At 31.2% G+C, this 16053-nt stretch overlaps 2 protein-coding genes across 10 annotated transcripts; one reads left to right on the top strand and one right to left on the bottom strand.

Moving 5' to 3' along the window:
• Positions 1 to 115: 115 nt before the first annotated feature.
• On the top strand, positions 116 to 9100 carry LOC110642420 (ion channel DMI1). Of its 9 annotated transcripts, none has more exons than XM_058151112.1 (13): positions 125 to 836; positions 1468 to 1536; positions 1849 to 2475; positions 3188 to 3370; positions 3459 to 3530; positions 3601 to 3804; positions 4876 to 5124; positions 5668 to 5766; positions 5895 to 6119; positions 6739 to 6831; positions 7428 to 7694; positions 7890 to 8100; positions 8708 to 9100. In XM_058151112.1, the coding sequence occupies exons 1-13, from the start codon at positions 273 to 275 to the stop codon at positions 8761 to 8763; spliced, it is 2919 nt and encodes a 972-aa protein (XP_058007095.1). In that variant the 5' UTR covers positions 125 to 272; the 3' UTR covers positions 8764 to 9100. The 9 variants fall into 9 exon arrangements, 8 of the variants coding, with proteins under 8 accessions (XP_058007098.1, XP_058007095.1, XP_021650183.2 ...); XM_021794491.2 differs by having other exon boundaries at positions 127 to 836; positions 3459 to 3518; XM_058151113.1 differs by having other exon boundaries at positions 128 to 836; positions 5925 to 6119.
• LOC110642441 (glyoxylase I 4) lies at positions 8738 to 11677 on the bottom strand. Its single transcript, XM_058151116.1, is given in 3 exon segments — positions 8738 to 9103; positions 9106 to 9434; positions 11417 to 11677. Coding segments are annotated over 3 exon segments (699 nt in total). The 5' UTR covers positions 11614 to 11677; the 3' UTR covers positions 8738 to 8930.
• Positions 11678 to 16053: the final 4376 nt, after the last annotated feature.

Below are 16053 nucleotides of genomic sequence, written 5' to 3'. Positions count from 1 at the left end.
AAATAGAAAAACGGCAAAAAAGAAATGATCTCACAGTTACAAGATCACACGTTCTCATCACCACCGTTTATTTCATCACATGGGACCTACCTTTACAACACAGTATTCACGGACGGCAAAGATCCTCCCATACCCCACCTTTGAATCTCAATCACAATCAATCATCAAACTGACAGATCTCTATCTCTCTCTCCTTGTTTCCTTATTCTCTAGCTTCGAGCTAAACGCACTCGCTCCTTCTCATTAGATCTCTCTGTAGAGGAAGAAGAGGAATGAAGGACTCGCCTTCGGCTTCATCTATAGCTGTAAATCCCAGCCCTAAGAAGGCAGAGAGACCGCCGCTGCTAAAGAAATCCAAGACCTCAATTTCCGATGCCACTCACTTTCCCGGCCCGCTTTTCCCCGCCGTCCGCCACATCTCTGCTTCCCCTCCTTCCCCTCCCCTCCGCTCTCCATTTCCCGATCTCCGTGTCTCCGTCGGCAACGACGATGCGTCTTCAGCTCATAGTAGTGGTAGTAGCATTAGTGATAGTAGCTTCTCTGGTCGGGATTGGGTGTACCCGTCTTTTCTCGGACCTCACGTGGCGGGGAATCGGGTAACAGTGAAAGGTCGGCGTAGTAGTGGTGGTGGTGGTGGTAATAATAAGGTGGTGGAGGAGAAGAAGGGGACTGGAAGTGTCTCGAGTAATTCGATGAAAGTGAAAGGGGAGAAATTAAAGGTAGAGAAGGAAGTGAAAACGGCGGCGAGTCAAGTTTTGGTGACTCCACTGAGTTCTGTGACTCGGTCTGATTCAAGGAGCAGTCGGAGATTGAGACATGCTTTGGTCTTTTATTTTGTACGTTCAACTATTTCTTTTTTTACTGTTTTTCTGTTTTATCTTTTTTTTTTTCTCCTTGTTTGGATGGTATATATAATGTTGGTCTCTGTTTGTTTCCCGAGAAAATAGAAGAAGAGACTTACAGAGAAAAGGAAATTAAAATTTAAATAATAAAGTAAAAAAACAGATAACTGTGAATATTCACACTGTTGGTTCCGAAAATGGGAAAAGATTTTCTTTTTCTAATCTCTCTTTTAAATGATATTATCAATTTCTTTCATTAGTACATTACTTTTGTTTACTTTTCTGATGTACCAAAAAAATCCTTTCTACTTTTGGCTACAGTCTCAGCGGTTTTTATTTTTTTACCTTTTCAAGGCATAGAAAAATGAAAATTTAGATTTTCTTTACCCATTTCCTTTTCCCATTTATTTCCCCATGGGTCAAAAAATAAGTAAAGAAAATAAAGAAAGTGTTGTGTTTAGTAATTGAGCATTTCTTTTCTTGGGCTGATGAATGAATGTAAGGAAAAGAATTATTAACTGTTGGGTCAAAAGAATTGAATTGGTTGAATGTAGAAAATGGATTTAGTTGGTATTTTTTGATATGTTCTATTGCTTATGATTTTGTTGCTAATCTTCTGTTGCAGCTCATTTTCTCTTGTATATCATCTGTATCTTATTCAATTCACCTGCGGAGTAAAGTCAGACAACTAGAGGTACGTTATATAATTTACAAAAGTTTAGAGGGTGCATTAAATTTGTGTTCAAAAGCTTGAAACAATCTTATTCTGGTTGTGGCTATAGAAATTAGAATTAAAACGGGAAAAGCTAATAAATGCCAATGGTGAAACTCTTAGAAGGTTACTCAGAAATAATGGGGAAAAAGAGCATAGATAAAGGTGTATATGATTGTTTAGCTGAGTTGGGTGTTTACTCACTCTGCTTACTCTGCCACTCTGCATGATGACTAAACACAGGTATATGTGGTTTGTGACCATATTTTCATAAATATCGTCTTTTAATTGCAGGAAGAGATTATTAACCTTCTTACAACATGTAGCAACAAAGGTGGTGTTGGTAATAACAGCATTGAAGTTTTGCAACATGAAGATTATAGCTCATTTTACTTCCAAAATGCTGACAGTAGAACTATCGCTTTGTATACTGTGATATTCACACTCATTATGCCATTTGTATTCTACAAATATCTTGATTACCTTCCACAAATCAAGACTCTCTCAAAAAGAACAAAGAATAAGAAGGAGGAGGTTCCCTTGAAGAAGAGGATTGCGTATATGGTGGACGTATTTTTCTCTGTTTATCCTTATGCAAAGCTGCTTGCACTACTCTTTGCAACCATATTTCTGATAGTGTTTGGCAGCTTGGCATTGTATGCAGTCAGTGATGGTAGCTTTTCTGAAGCCCTTTGGCTATCATGGACATTTGTAGCTGACTCAGGAAACCATGCAGATAGGGTTGGTACTGGGCCAAGGATCGTTTCAGTCTCTATAAGTTCAGGAGGCATGCTGATATTTGCTATGATGCTTGGACTTGTCTCAGATGCCATCTCAGAGAAAGTAGATTCACTGCGGAAAGGAAAGAGTGAAGTTATTGAAAAGGACCATATACTAATTCTTGGATGGAGTGATAAACTGGTAATTCGCTTGGGAAACTTTGAACTTTGATGCCTTTTTGTTTTTCAACATGTTCTAATTTTTTATTACTATCTTGGATGCACAACAATCCAAAAGTCATAGATAAATCGTGTGCTAGATTAGCGCCCAATTTCTCTAGTGATGTATTGTAACTTCTTGGAATTGTATGAGATGTCGTATAGCATTGCCAACTCCAAATTAAGGAGTAATGGATTATCAGATGCGGATTAATGTCAAGGAACGCTCCGGGTGGTTTGGCTGTTGTGATCAGTTGTTAGAGGAGATTTTGTATGTTATATTCCTTTTTGTATTTTCATTAATAGAATGGATCATAGGGAAATATGATTTTGTTAATATCTCTTTATATTTGTGGAATTTGTGGAATTTGTTATAGATTTCACTGTAGTTTGTTGTAGGATGTATAAATATTGAGGTGAGACTTGTTGCTATGGCTTTTTATAACATTCTCATGTCATTTCACTTCATTTCTTAAATCCATAGAAGGTTTCTTTTTGTTTTGATTTCGCCTTTGAACTGCTAAATGAACCTGAAATGCACTCAAAACTGGCACCTTAGCAGCTAATGTGATTTTTTTTTTTTTCTTGTTTCCTCCTTATTCTCTTTTGTAAAAGAGCAATAATGTTCAAATCTTAGGGTTATAGTGCTGATGCTTTTTAATGAAGAGCATAAAAAGACGGTGTTTTGGTTGTAGGGTTCACTTTTGAAGCAGCTAGCAATAGCAAACAAGAGTGTTGGTGGCGGTGTTGTTGTTGTTCTTGCAGAAAGAGACAAGGAGGAAATGGAGATGGATATTGCCAAGCTAGAATTTGATTTCATGGGTACATCTGTTATATGCAGAAGTGGCAGCCCTCTTATCGTGGCTGACTTAAAGAAAGTATGTTCAGTGGTTTTCATTTTATTTTTTGCTTAGCTTTTGTAGGGCTCTTAGTTGTGGATTGACTTTTGTATTTCCTAATTCTTAGGTTTCAGTATCTAAGGCACGTGCTATCATTGTATTAGCATCTGATGAAAATGCAGATCAGGTTCTTTCCCAGGTGCTATCTAATTCTTTGATTTTTATACTCTGATGAAACATTCTTGAAGTATTTGTTTTATTGTTGCTAGAGTGATGCACGTGCTTTAAGAGTTGTGCTTAGCCTAACAGGAGTTAAAGAGGGCTTGAAGGGTCATGTTGTTGTGGAGATGAGTGATCTTGACAATGAACCTCTGGTGAAGCTTGTAGGAGGAGAACTCACTGAAACAGTTGTTGCACATGATGTGATTGGACGTTTGATGATCCAATGTGCTCTACAACCCGGCCTTGCACAGGTTATTCAGACAAGTTTTGGTTACTTTTGAAAAATGTGGTATTTATTGTATTTCAGTTTTATGGGGGACAATGATTATGCCTATTCTCCCTCCTTCCTTTCCAATCTGCTTCTTTACACATAAAGAGTATGTGCCTTCATAGGCATTGTGAACATGAGACTCTAAATATCATACTTGACTTTTATCCACATAAAGCATTGTCTTACCTTGTGATGAAGCATCACTAAAAGTGAAAAGTCGATATTGATAATAGATCTGCTGTTAGTTGAAGTTGAATCTAGGTTAAAGACTAGAATAATCTAAGAATACAGGTGCCTCATCTAAAGACACTGCTTCCCCATGATGCTAACATTTGCTTTGGCCTCTTTGAGCCCTAATATAATTGGGAAGCCCCTTCATCAAAATTTGTTGATGAGAGACACTTTGAAATTTGAAATCCTCCCTTGAAACCTTGAATTGACGCAGCGGCAACACCGGAAACCTTGACATTTGAATTGAACAGGGCCAGATTTGCTCTAATACCATATCAAAAACTTGAATTGAATGGGTGGAGGAGAATAAGTGGGTCAAGGTAAGAGTCCGTGAAGTGTGAGTTGGGCTTACTTGAGTTTGGACTAACCATTGTTAAAATGTAAAAAGTAACCAATTAGGTAGTTAGCCATCCACCCTTATAAGCCCTTTGAATTCCTAGTAATCTTTAGATGTGGGACTCTTGACATTACCCAAATAATGCCAGTCCTCATGCTTGGCCTTTTTAAGTTTTTTATATTTGATTGCAAATTGGGCAAAAACCTGTTTTAGTTTTGATGGTTGTATTAATGTATAAACACTCTGCATTTTTTATCCTTGTCTAATTCTGTTCGTGATCATTTGGCTACAAGGTTAAAATTTCCTCCCATTGCCAACCTAGATTTAATGCTATCTATAATTATTTGTTTATTGATTCATTCAGTTACAAGTGTTACACCCTTTGGGTTTGATGACAATCTCTAAGCAATTGTAGTTACTCAGTTTCCCTTGTTTCCTTTTCTGCAATTTAGTGTAACTTAATGTTTTCCTTCTTTTCACCAGATTTGGGAAGATATATTAGGGTTTGAGAATGCGGAATTTTACATCAAAAGGTGGCCTCAGTTAGATGGTCTGCATTTTGAAGATGTGCTTATTTCATTTCCTGATGCAATTCCTTGTGGGGTTAAGGTTGCTGCAGAAGGTGGGAAGATTAACTTAAACCCCGATGATAAATATGTTCTAAAAGAAGGGGATGAGATTCTTGTCATAGCTGAGGATGATGACACTTATGCTCCAGTTCCTCTTCCCAAGGTTGTCCATTTTACATTTGATATAGCAGAAAGATGGTTTTGTGCATAAAATGTATTCTGCATTAATGATTTGCAGCTTGGGAAGTTGAGAAGTTCAAGTCTTAATAATGCTTACAATTATAGAGATAAGTTTATCATATTGAGTTTAAATTAACAATAATAAAAAAAAAATGACATACCCGTTACACATCATGCAGTACACATATCTGCTAGTCCTTTTCTTTTGCCGCCATTTAAAGCTGATAACATATAGTTCCCTTTCCTAATTAATGGTCTATGCTTTGTTTGAATTATTGCAACTGTTTTTATTCTTTCTTGGAGAGATACTTGAGCTTTGTTTCTATTATTATTTTTCTTCCTATTAGAGAGAGAGAGAGAGAGAAAGAGAGAGAGAGAGGGAGAATCATAAATGATTTATACTGTAATCAAGTAGATTACATGCACTAACTAGTTGCATGTCCTCTGATATGTTAAATTCCGTGTTAGAGGTTAGAACCTTTTCAGCTGTGTTATCTTTTCTTACATGTGCTTATCCTTAGTCCAGGTACGTGGAGGTTCTTGTCCAAAACTGATTGATCCTCCAAAATATCCAGAGAAGATACTGTTCTGTGGCTGGCGTCGTGACATTGATGACATGATAATGGTATGCAGTATACAATTTTAATATTACCCTCAAGCCCCTTTCTGTTCAGAAGCATTTTTAGGTGGCTTAATTGATGAAATTTACATGACTGCAAAAGAAGAAATTAGTTAAATATTACAGAGCTATAGCTTGTTTTTTTTGGTCCTGTCATTTCTCAGGTTCTAGAGGCATTACTGGCTCCAGGTTCAGAACTCTGGATGTTTAATGAGGTCCCAGAAAAAGAAAGAGAAAAGAAGCTTACTGATGGTGGACTTGATATTTCTGGATTGGAGAACATAAAACTTGTCCACTATGAGGGAAATGCAGTCATCAGACGGCATTTGGAGAATCTTCCTCTGGAAACTTTTGATTCTGTAAGTGGCATCACTTTCTTTCTTTTTACTTCAGTTTCACCTTGACATTGAAGACCATCAACTTAGGATCTCAAACAATTCTAGGATTTATAAGCTTGCCATATAAAGATTAAGACTCTTCAATAGAAGTCACTGAATCCCATGTTAAGTTAGAGGAAGGATTTGGAAGGAAATAAGCTTTACTAGATACGAAGCTCAATTGACTCACTAAACTGATAGTGGAGACTGGAGAAGAAGCATTAGGTGCGAAAGGTTGCTTTAGAGGCGGAGAACTGAAGAAAATTTGAACATTGAAGGGAGACTGCCCAGGAAATTGCATTGGGCTCACCATTGATTTTGGTTTAGAGCTAAACAAGCTCCCCTTGACAGTGTGGATCTACTACTGTGTGAATAATTTATGCGTTTGTTTTGCTAAGCAAGGGTCCGTTAACAGCTGTCAAGTATTTTGGTAGTGTTGAGTAATAATAACCAAAATATTTATTGTTGTAGGATTACTCAACAACTTTTTCAGAAACTCATTTGCATTTAAAATGAAACTTTTCTTGTCATACACAAGCACATTTCAGATTTTCTTCTATGAGCTCACTTTTACTACTTATTACTAACTCTTAAGGGACAGATATTAATTCTTGCAGATGAGTCGTTAGAGGACTCTGTTGTGCATTCTGACTCACGATCTCTTGCTACCCTTCTTCTTATTCGAGATATACAGGTAAAACTGTTGTTGCTGCCTCCTTGCTTTAGGATATCAGACTGCTAAATTGCTATATTATTTTGGACGGCTCTCTCTTCCCTTCCCTTTTTTATTTAGTAACACCATTTACTTGAGCATCTGAAAATATTATGGTTCTCCTAGTGAATTTCTGTTCCTCATTTAGCTACTTGTCAAGTTCAAATGGCAAACTCCATCAGTATATATGTGATAATTGATTTAGATTTTGGCCGGTGTTGATAGTTTTTATTAGCAAGCAGCTAATTGATGGTATTTTTCACGATAAATTATGGTGACGCACATCATGTAAGAGAGAGACATTTTCATTGTACAGTCATGTGCATGTGAAGGTTGAAACTGATGATGGGACTTGGTGCTGTAACTTGCAATATATATGTTCTGCTCCTAATTTTGGGGAGATAAGGTGTTACGGTAAATGAAAGATATTTGCGTTGGAAATGCGAGCACGGAGAGAATTTGCATGTGTTTTCCCAGGCATCTCTATAACAGTGGCAAAAGTGCAATTCTATGATCTTTTTGTGTTTAATAATCTGATTATTGATAAGAGCTTTCTCTTCGTTCCCCATGGATTGCAGTCAAAGCGTCTCCCTTCTAGAGATACAAAGTCAACATCTTTACGGTTTTCTGGTTTCTCACATAGCTCTTGGATCCGTGAAATACAGCAAGCTTCAGACAAATCAATAATCATTAGTGAAATCCTGGATTCTAGGACTAGGAACCTGGTCTCAGTGTCCAGAATCAGTGACTATGTGCTGTCAAATGAACTGGTAAGTATGGCTCTGGCAATGGTGGCTGAAGACAAGCAAATAAATCGTGTACTAGAGGAACTCTTTGCAGAGGAGGTACCTTTCATGCCTAATCCCATGCTTTAGCGTTACTATGGATTGTTTGTATTTTAGAATTCTATAATAGGGGCATTGATCTATTAAGGTTTGTGTCTTTTTTTTTTTTTTCCACATCTTGCACATGAGCTAGTATACTGTTTCAGTATCCAGTGAGTAACTATTCATGTGTGCTCAATTGATTTTTATTTGCAGGGGAATGAGATGTGTATTAAACCTGCAGAATTTTACCTATTTGACCAAGAAGAGCTTTGTTATTATGAAATAATGATTAGGGGACGTCAAAGAAAAGAAATTGTGATTGGGTATCGCCTTGCAAATAGAGATCATGCTATAATTAACCCTCCTGAGAAGTCAAAACCAAGAAAATGGTCACTTGATGATGTTTTTGTTGTCATCTCCTTAGGTGAATGACACTAAACAACTGCTACTTTCTGATGCCATTGCATTAATTACTCTCTTCTTTATATTCTTTCCAACTCCACACAAATTCTTCCCCTTGCTCCCTGATAGGCTCATGGCCAAATGTAATTTAAAATTTTAATTCTGAAAATATTTGACTGACAGAGATAGTTCCTTGTAGGTCACAACCTTTCAAATTTGGCTCTGTCAAATATGTTGTTGTACAATTGTAACATGTTAGTCATTGTGAACTGAAAAATGAGCTGATTATGTTGAAGTGGCACTGTTCCTGAGGCACTTTATCTCATCAACTCTGTAATTGTTAGTTTACAAACATTATTTTGATGCCTTTCATCTTTTCTGACTAATTCTTTGTTGTAGCTATGCTTATGAGCACCTTCAGATTACTTGTTTCTAGAGTAACACAGAACATTTCAGGTTTGATGGTTAAAAGTATATTAGAAAAGGACAGCAGTGTTTTGATTGAAAGTGCAATCCACTTCATCGTATTTCTTTGTCAAATTATTTCTTTTCCCCTCATAATTGGTTTTTTTTTTTAATTTAATAATGCAATATTTAGTTTTTTTTTTTTTTTTTTTATAACACTGCAGAAGTGCATGGCAAAGAAGATGAGAGAGAGATTGTCCACAAAATCAAACCAATTTAAGAAGCATACTGTTTCAATGGAACTTGAGAAACTCCTCACAACCAAAACCCAAAGCTGAACACCCCCGGTCCCCCAGCCAGCGACTTATTTTTATACAATGCATACACAACAATTTTTTCAGAATACTCAATCAAAACTTGCGTTGATCACTCGTCCAATCCAATTCGTTAGATTGAAATGTCCATCATGTCCACCGCCAAGTTCTCCATCATCAGAGAAGCAACTCCGGAGCAAGCCATCTCCCAGCTTCTATTCCCTGCATTATTATTCAAATATGTAACCATCCAACTTTTGACAGAGATCAAAAGATTGTGTTTAAAGAAAAATGACTTAGACACATACCATAGTGTGTTGGTGATGTCAGGTTCCCATTGGATTTAGGTAGCTTGAGAGGGCATGATGAAAGAGGAAGAACTGGGAGAACATGACAATTGCATATCTCAACCATGTAGCCATCTGGGTCATGGAAGAAGAGCTGATCAACTGTAATGCCACCCTCTTCTACAACTGCGGTCACATACTCAATGTTCTTCTCCTCTAGTTTTTTAACAACAAGATCCATGTCTGAACATTGGAAGGAAGTGTGGTTGTCTTTTGGATTGATTGCACCTTTCTTTGATGGGACTTTATCTGATTCAAGCAAATGAATGCCAACTCCATAGTTGAACAACCTGCAAAGCACCCACTTCAGTGTTTAAGCTCTTTATCATAAGCAGGGCGATGCAAATTATTAAGCAAATATTTTGACCAAGCAGAGTTGCTATCAACATGAAAATATAAAATTTCATGAAAACCTTGGTGAATAAGAGAGGCTATTATCTCAATGAAAGCCACTTCATTCAACCAATAATCACCCAAGAGACAGCATACCAATTATTAACCCCAGTAGTTGGTCATGGCATGAGCTAAGAAAAAGAAATGGCAAAATAATGTTCAGTTCTGTGTGCACGTTTTTTATTATCAAAATCTTAGTCTAATGAATCCTATATATCTTATAAACAGTAGTTGTATTATTGTAAAACATTATACAAATAAATACCCATCAGGAAATTTGAATTTTTAAATGAGTGATAATATAAAAAACCATAATTTTCAATAGATGCATGTAGTATAAAAAGATCAATGTCATGTAAAGTGAGGTCCTTCTAAGCAATAATTGAAATTGTGATACTACCATTATTACAATAATGCACATTTGTGGGACCAATAAATAAATAATAATTAATGTCTGGTGGGGGTCAATTCAGTTCTCCAGCATGTATACAATTGCCTACATTTCCAAATTTGCCCTCAAAATTGATTGAGCAAAAATATTTAAAGAAAAAAAAAATGAAATGTTCATTGCAAAATTAATTGAGGGTTTGTGGGAAGGAAAAGAGATACAAGCTCCAATAAACTTCATAATATCTACTAAAAATAATATAAAAAAACAGGGAATAGCATAAAAGCTCCAAATTCATTGCATCTCTCAAATTCACATGCCTCCTAAAAGTTTAGCAATTTAATTAAAATTTTAGAGTAAAACAGAAATCATTTCATTAGACAAGTTATAAAGTAATTTCAATTTCAACTCTCAAAATATATATATAGTCTATTTAAAAATTAAAAATTTATAAAAAAATTTAATTCAATTATTTTTTTTTATCAATTTTTATATTTAGAATTATAATAAGTAAAAAAAAATTTAATTCTTTTTTAATTTAAAAAAAAATCATTTTGAAAAAATAGAAATCTAATAATAAAAAATTATATGATTGTGTGGGTTTCCATTCAATTCTCTTGTATAATATTTAAAAAACTATAATGTTGTCCCAAATTATTTCAAATGATATTATCAAATCTTTCAATCATTAAAAAATGAAAAATTCTATTAAATTGATGTTTATGGTACATGTGAATGTTAAGTAAACTCAATAAATATAGAAATGCATAATTTACACCCCAAAACAACATTTATATATATGCTTTCTTGGGCAAGAAAAATCAACAATGTATTGCTTTGATTGTATCTTTTTGGCACAAAAACACATAGGAAATGCAATGGGCCTATGCATTCTTAGTTCTATTGAGATTCCTACATACCATTTAATAGAATTTTGGCCACAAGTTTTCAAAAGTTTAAAATTAATAGACTAAAATGTTATTTTATTTTGAAAATTACAGAAGTAGTGACTAAATCATTATTCTGCTTAGTCAAAGAACTATAGTGTTTCTTTTGCAAAAGCCAAAAGCATTTAAATCCCTTTTGGATTTTGGTTTTGTAATTGACCAAAAATTTTTCACAGATCTCAAACAAGATGATCCAATTGTTATATTCATGCTTCTAAAATTTAGAAAAGCTTCCCAAGACTAACATTTTGGGATGGTATAATGACAATTGAAGAAAGCTTGAAGAACCATTATACTTATTGAAAGTTCAAATCTAATCTCTCTAGAAATGAAGCTTTCTTTAGCCTAAAAAATGTATAAATTTCATGATTCCCCATGTTCAATAATGGGTTTGAAGGGAAACAAAAATCAAAAAGCATCACCAAAAAAAAAAATGACAAAGCATCCTGGATACCCAACAATCCTTTAACTAAAACAATGAAAAAAATTGCAATTTAAGGAAGAAAACAAGAGAGAGAGAGAGAGAGAGAAGAAATGGGCATACCAAGCTCCTTCAAAATTGAAGGAAGAAGGTCTTTTGATGAGTACAAATCCTAAAACATCCTCATAGAACCTTACAGATTCAGGAACAGATTTGCAAACAAATGAGACATGGTTTAAAGACAGAATAGGCATTGATCTTTTGACTGCAGCTGGTGAAACCCACTTCTCTATTTCCTCAATTTCTCCTACATTTCCCATCCCCTACTCTCTCTCTCTAAAAGTCTCCTCCTTTCACCAAATAGAGTTGTATGAATATGCACACAAACTGAAGCTTTTATAAAGGCAGGCTATAGGGCAATGATCTTATCCACCCACATAGACTACACGCCAGACTGCTTCTTCAATATGTGCACATGATTTTCATTTCTTTCTTTTCATTTTTTTTCTTCTCTCTCTCTTTTATTATTTTTTTAATAACATTTAAAATAATTTTTTTTAAATAGTTTTGACTCTCTAATTTTAATACTAAACGCCAAACAGATATTATATTAAAATTAAAAGAAAAAAAAAAATTTCCAATATTGATTTTGTCCACATCACAAGTTTGAAGGTTGAGTGGTTTTCCATTTATCTAAACTATTAAGTTAAAGACTATATCTTCTAAATAATTAACAAGAAGTAGCATCAAGTAATTAGGTTTAACAAGAAAATGGAAAACCATGTTCAAGTTTCCCCAAATATTAAACAACATTACTCTCAAGGAATTTGATTCATGCAAGAAAATGGAAAATCATGTTAAATTCTACTTTGGAATTGTAGTTGGAATTAGGAATGAGTAAAATATTCTCTATTTAAAACAAGATATGATTAGCATTAATTTTAAACTAATTTGAAGACTTTTTTTTTTAAGAAAAATTATTATTTAGTCCATGTATTATAATGAATTAATGACTTGATCCTTGTATTTTAGAAAATTCATTAATTAATCTCTAAATTTTGATTTTAGCATACACTTTCGTCATTTTATTTGTTTTTCTCTATTTTTAGCATTAATGATAAAAATTTCGTTCATAAATTTTTATCATTATAAACATTTTCATCTATAAATTTTTATCATTATTAATACTTTTAGAAACCAAATAATTAATAAAACTTAATATAAGTAATTAAATTATATATTTTTAAAATGCAAAAATTAAATCATTAATGTTAATATAATAAAGAGGCTGAATAATTATTTAGGTTTATTTAATTATGAAAGCTTTAGAACAAAATGCAATTAATACTTGAAATTAACTTTCAATACATCATTTTATTGGAATTTTTTATGACTTTTTTTTTATACAATATGTAATGACGCATGGCTCACCGACTATTCTGTAATTAATTCAAAAGGTTCGATTTAAATTTAATTTAATCTAAAAATAAAGAAAATAAAAAAATTAAACTTCTTATTTTTTACTTTAAATTAAGAAATTTAATTCAAAAATTAAAAATTTAAATTTTAAAATTTTTTATTTAAATCAAAAAATATTAAATTTAGTCCATAAATTTGTTTTTGTTATTTATGAGTTTTTTTTTTTTTGTACGTTCACTTGTAACAAGTCTATATTTCAAGGAAATTTCTTATAGCTAATTAAAAATTATATTCTTATATATATATATATATATATATATATATATATATATATATATATATATAATAGATTTTATTATATTTTTAGAAAAAATTCACAATAATTTTGAATTATTTATCAATTTCTGATAAGGTAGATGTACACAATAAATGCATATAGTAAATGATATTTAAATTGAATGATGGAAGGGTTGACCCCTTTTTTAAGGAAAGTGATGACTTTTTTTAATAGAATTTAAAATTTGTCATTGTCACATCCTTCATCAAATATTATATATATATATATATATATATATATAAAAGAAGTAATAGCTCACCATGAGCTGTGGTCAGTGAAACAAAACCCATTGAGCATTTGCAGATCACCATGATTAAAATGTTACAAAACATGTGATTCCACCTTTCTTCTTTTAATTACAATCTTTATTTTTTTTTAATAAAACTATTACCTTCATTTTTATTTTATTTTTAATGTTACAAATGAATTATTATAAATTTAAATTCTGATACTTATTATTAATTTAAAAAATGTTATGAATGAAAATTGATTTTAAAAATATGTTTATCAAATACAATATATTTATGTGCAATTTTAATTAATAAACATTAAAAATTAATATGTGAATTACTATTAAAATGTATTCAACTTTCCATTTATTTCGTGAAAAATAATTTAGGTTTCCTTTTATTTTATAGAAAATATTTTTTGTATTTTCTAGTATTTGAGACACTCAGAAAATTGAATCAACGAAAAATATTTTCTCAATCAAAGGGAAAACTAAATTATTTTCTATTTTCTAGACTTTGATAATTTTATTAAAATATGAAAATATTTATACATACATGATATAAATACATGCAATAAATTTAATATTACAACTAAATAACGGAAAATATTTTATGAAAAATATTTTTTTAGAAAATATTTTTTCATAAAAAATATTTTTCATTTTCCACGAAATAAATAGAGCTTTATATATGAAAAATATTTTCTATTTTTTTATCATTTAGTTGCAATGTTAAGAAAGAAAAAGTATTTAAAAAAATTAATTTTTCCTTTAAATAGAAAAATATTTTCAATTAACTTATTCTTTTTAAGTGCTTCAAACTCTATAAAATATAAAAAAAAAATATATTTTTTTTCAAAAAATACTTTTTAAAAAATATTTTATGTGAAAGTCAATGTCTAAAATTTTACCCTAAAGCTTTTATATAGTAATTAAAATTTCAAGTTAATTAAATAAAATGATTAAATTGTTAAGTACTCAAATTACGCCATTTTAAAAAACCTAATATATGATTTTGGAAAGTGATATTTCACCAAATCTAATTGACAATACAATAAATATTACTGACTCAATATATTATATTTAATATAAGTACTAATTATCATTTTTTATTATAATTGGTTGGCATCTGATCAGCTGCAATTACCTAACAATATTTTTAAGACAAATTATTAGGTTAGAATTGCATTTATTTATTTATTTGCTTGCAATATATTTTTCTAGTGAAATAAAGAGGTATTATATAGCAACTTAAAAAATATATATTACTTAATAAAAAAATTAATTAAAATTTTATTTTTCTTAATAACATTTTAAAAATTTATTTATTCTAAATGCATTAAATCGATATGAAAGATATTATTAATAAAAATATTTAACTCACTTTTATTTATTAAACAGAAAATAATTTTCTGTTTCATTTTAAAATTCATTATTTTAAACGTATTAAATTGATGCTAGAAAAATATTTTTAATTATAAATATTATCTCACATTAATTTGAGATAAAATATTTACATCATATTTAAGATTTTGATAAATTTTTTTTATTAATTAATTTTTAAGATAAAATTAAACTTGATTGATTAGGGATAAAATTATACTGTGGTCCATCTTTCTTATAATAAGTGTAAAAAATATTAATATATTTATAAATATTAATAAATTTTAATTAAATATTATTTAAGTGTATTGCATAATTGTGATCTCCCAATTTTGACTTCTAGTGACGGCTAACTTGAAAATACAATTTAATATATTTATATTAACTAAAAGAAAGCCTTGGGTTTTTTTAATTATTTTTGAAAATAATTTTATTTGATTGGAAAAAAATGAGTGGTTCACGCTTCACGCCTTTCACGTCATGTCACAAAACAGCCTCGTCATTTTAAAAATAATTAAAAATTTGAGTTAAAAAATAGCCACGTCACAATAATTATGAAAAAAAAAAAGGAAAGAAAATACGGACAGGTACAGCTTCCACATCAGCCATGCCCATTCGACAGCTGGGAACAAAATGGAACCATCGCACATGGGTGGGCGCACACATCAAATGTGGACACAAAGAAAGAAAAAAATCCGCAAATGTGGACCCCACTTCCACGTGAAAAATGAGAGTTTGAATTTATTTAAAGAGAAATTATAATATATTTATATGAAAATCATTCTTTTATAATATAATTTTTATATTAAAAAATTATTATTAAAAATGAAAATTTACAATAAAAATACTTTTAAATAATTTTTAATTGAATTAAATTGAAATTATAACCTTTAAATTCATAAATTAGGAATCACACCGACAAAAAAAATGGCGTGTCTTATCAGAAAAAGGACAATTTAAGGCTGTTCTGTGCTGTGCTTGTCTTCTTCTCAACTACCTTTTTCTTTTTTGATAAGATATCATACATCTTTCCTCAACAAATCTCACTTGTGTTCACATTGCTTATCATATTCCGAGGAGTGTTTGGTAAATTTGTTGGGTCATATTTGATAAGTACTCAGTTAAGTGATATTTTCAAATAATAATTTGATGGAGGATTAATTAATTATTAAAAAATTAATTAAATACATATTAATTAATTATTATTATTATTATTATTAATCAATTTTTAATTATTTATAAATCATATTTTTAGCTTAAGTTATACTTTCATAATTTTTAGTAATGTTTTTAAATTTTACATAAAAGCATAAAATAATTTTTATAAATGTGTGATTATCTTTTTTTTTTAGTATAATTGGCTTCATAGTTCATTGGTATTATCTTTTTAAT

The sequence above is a fragment of the Hevea brasiliensis genome, chromosome 8 (assembly GCF_030052815.1).
Source record: "Hevea brasiliensis isolate MT/VB/25A 57/8 chromosome 8, ASM3005281v1, whole genome shotgun sequence".
Classification (NCBI taxonomy): Eukaryota; Viridiplantae; Streptophyta; class Magnoliopsida; order Malpighiales; family Euphorbiaceae; genus Hevea; species Hevea brasiliensis.
This window is presented reverse-complemented; position numbering and strand designations above follow the sequence as displayed.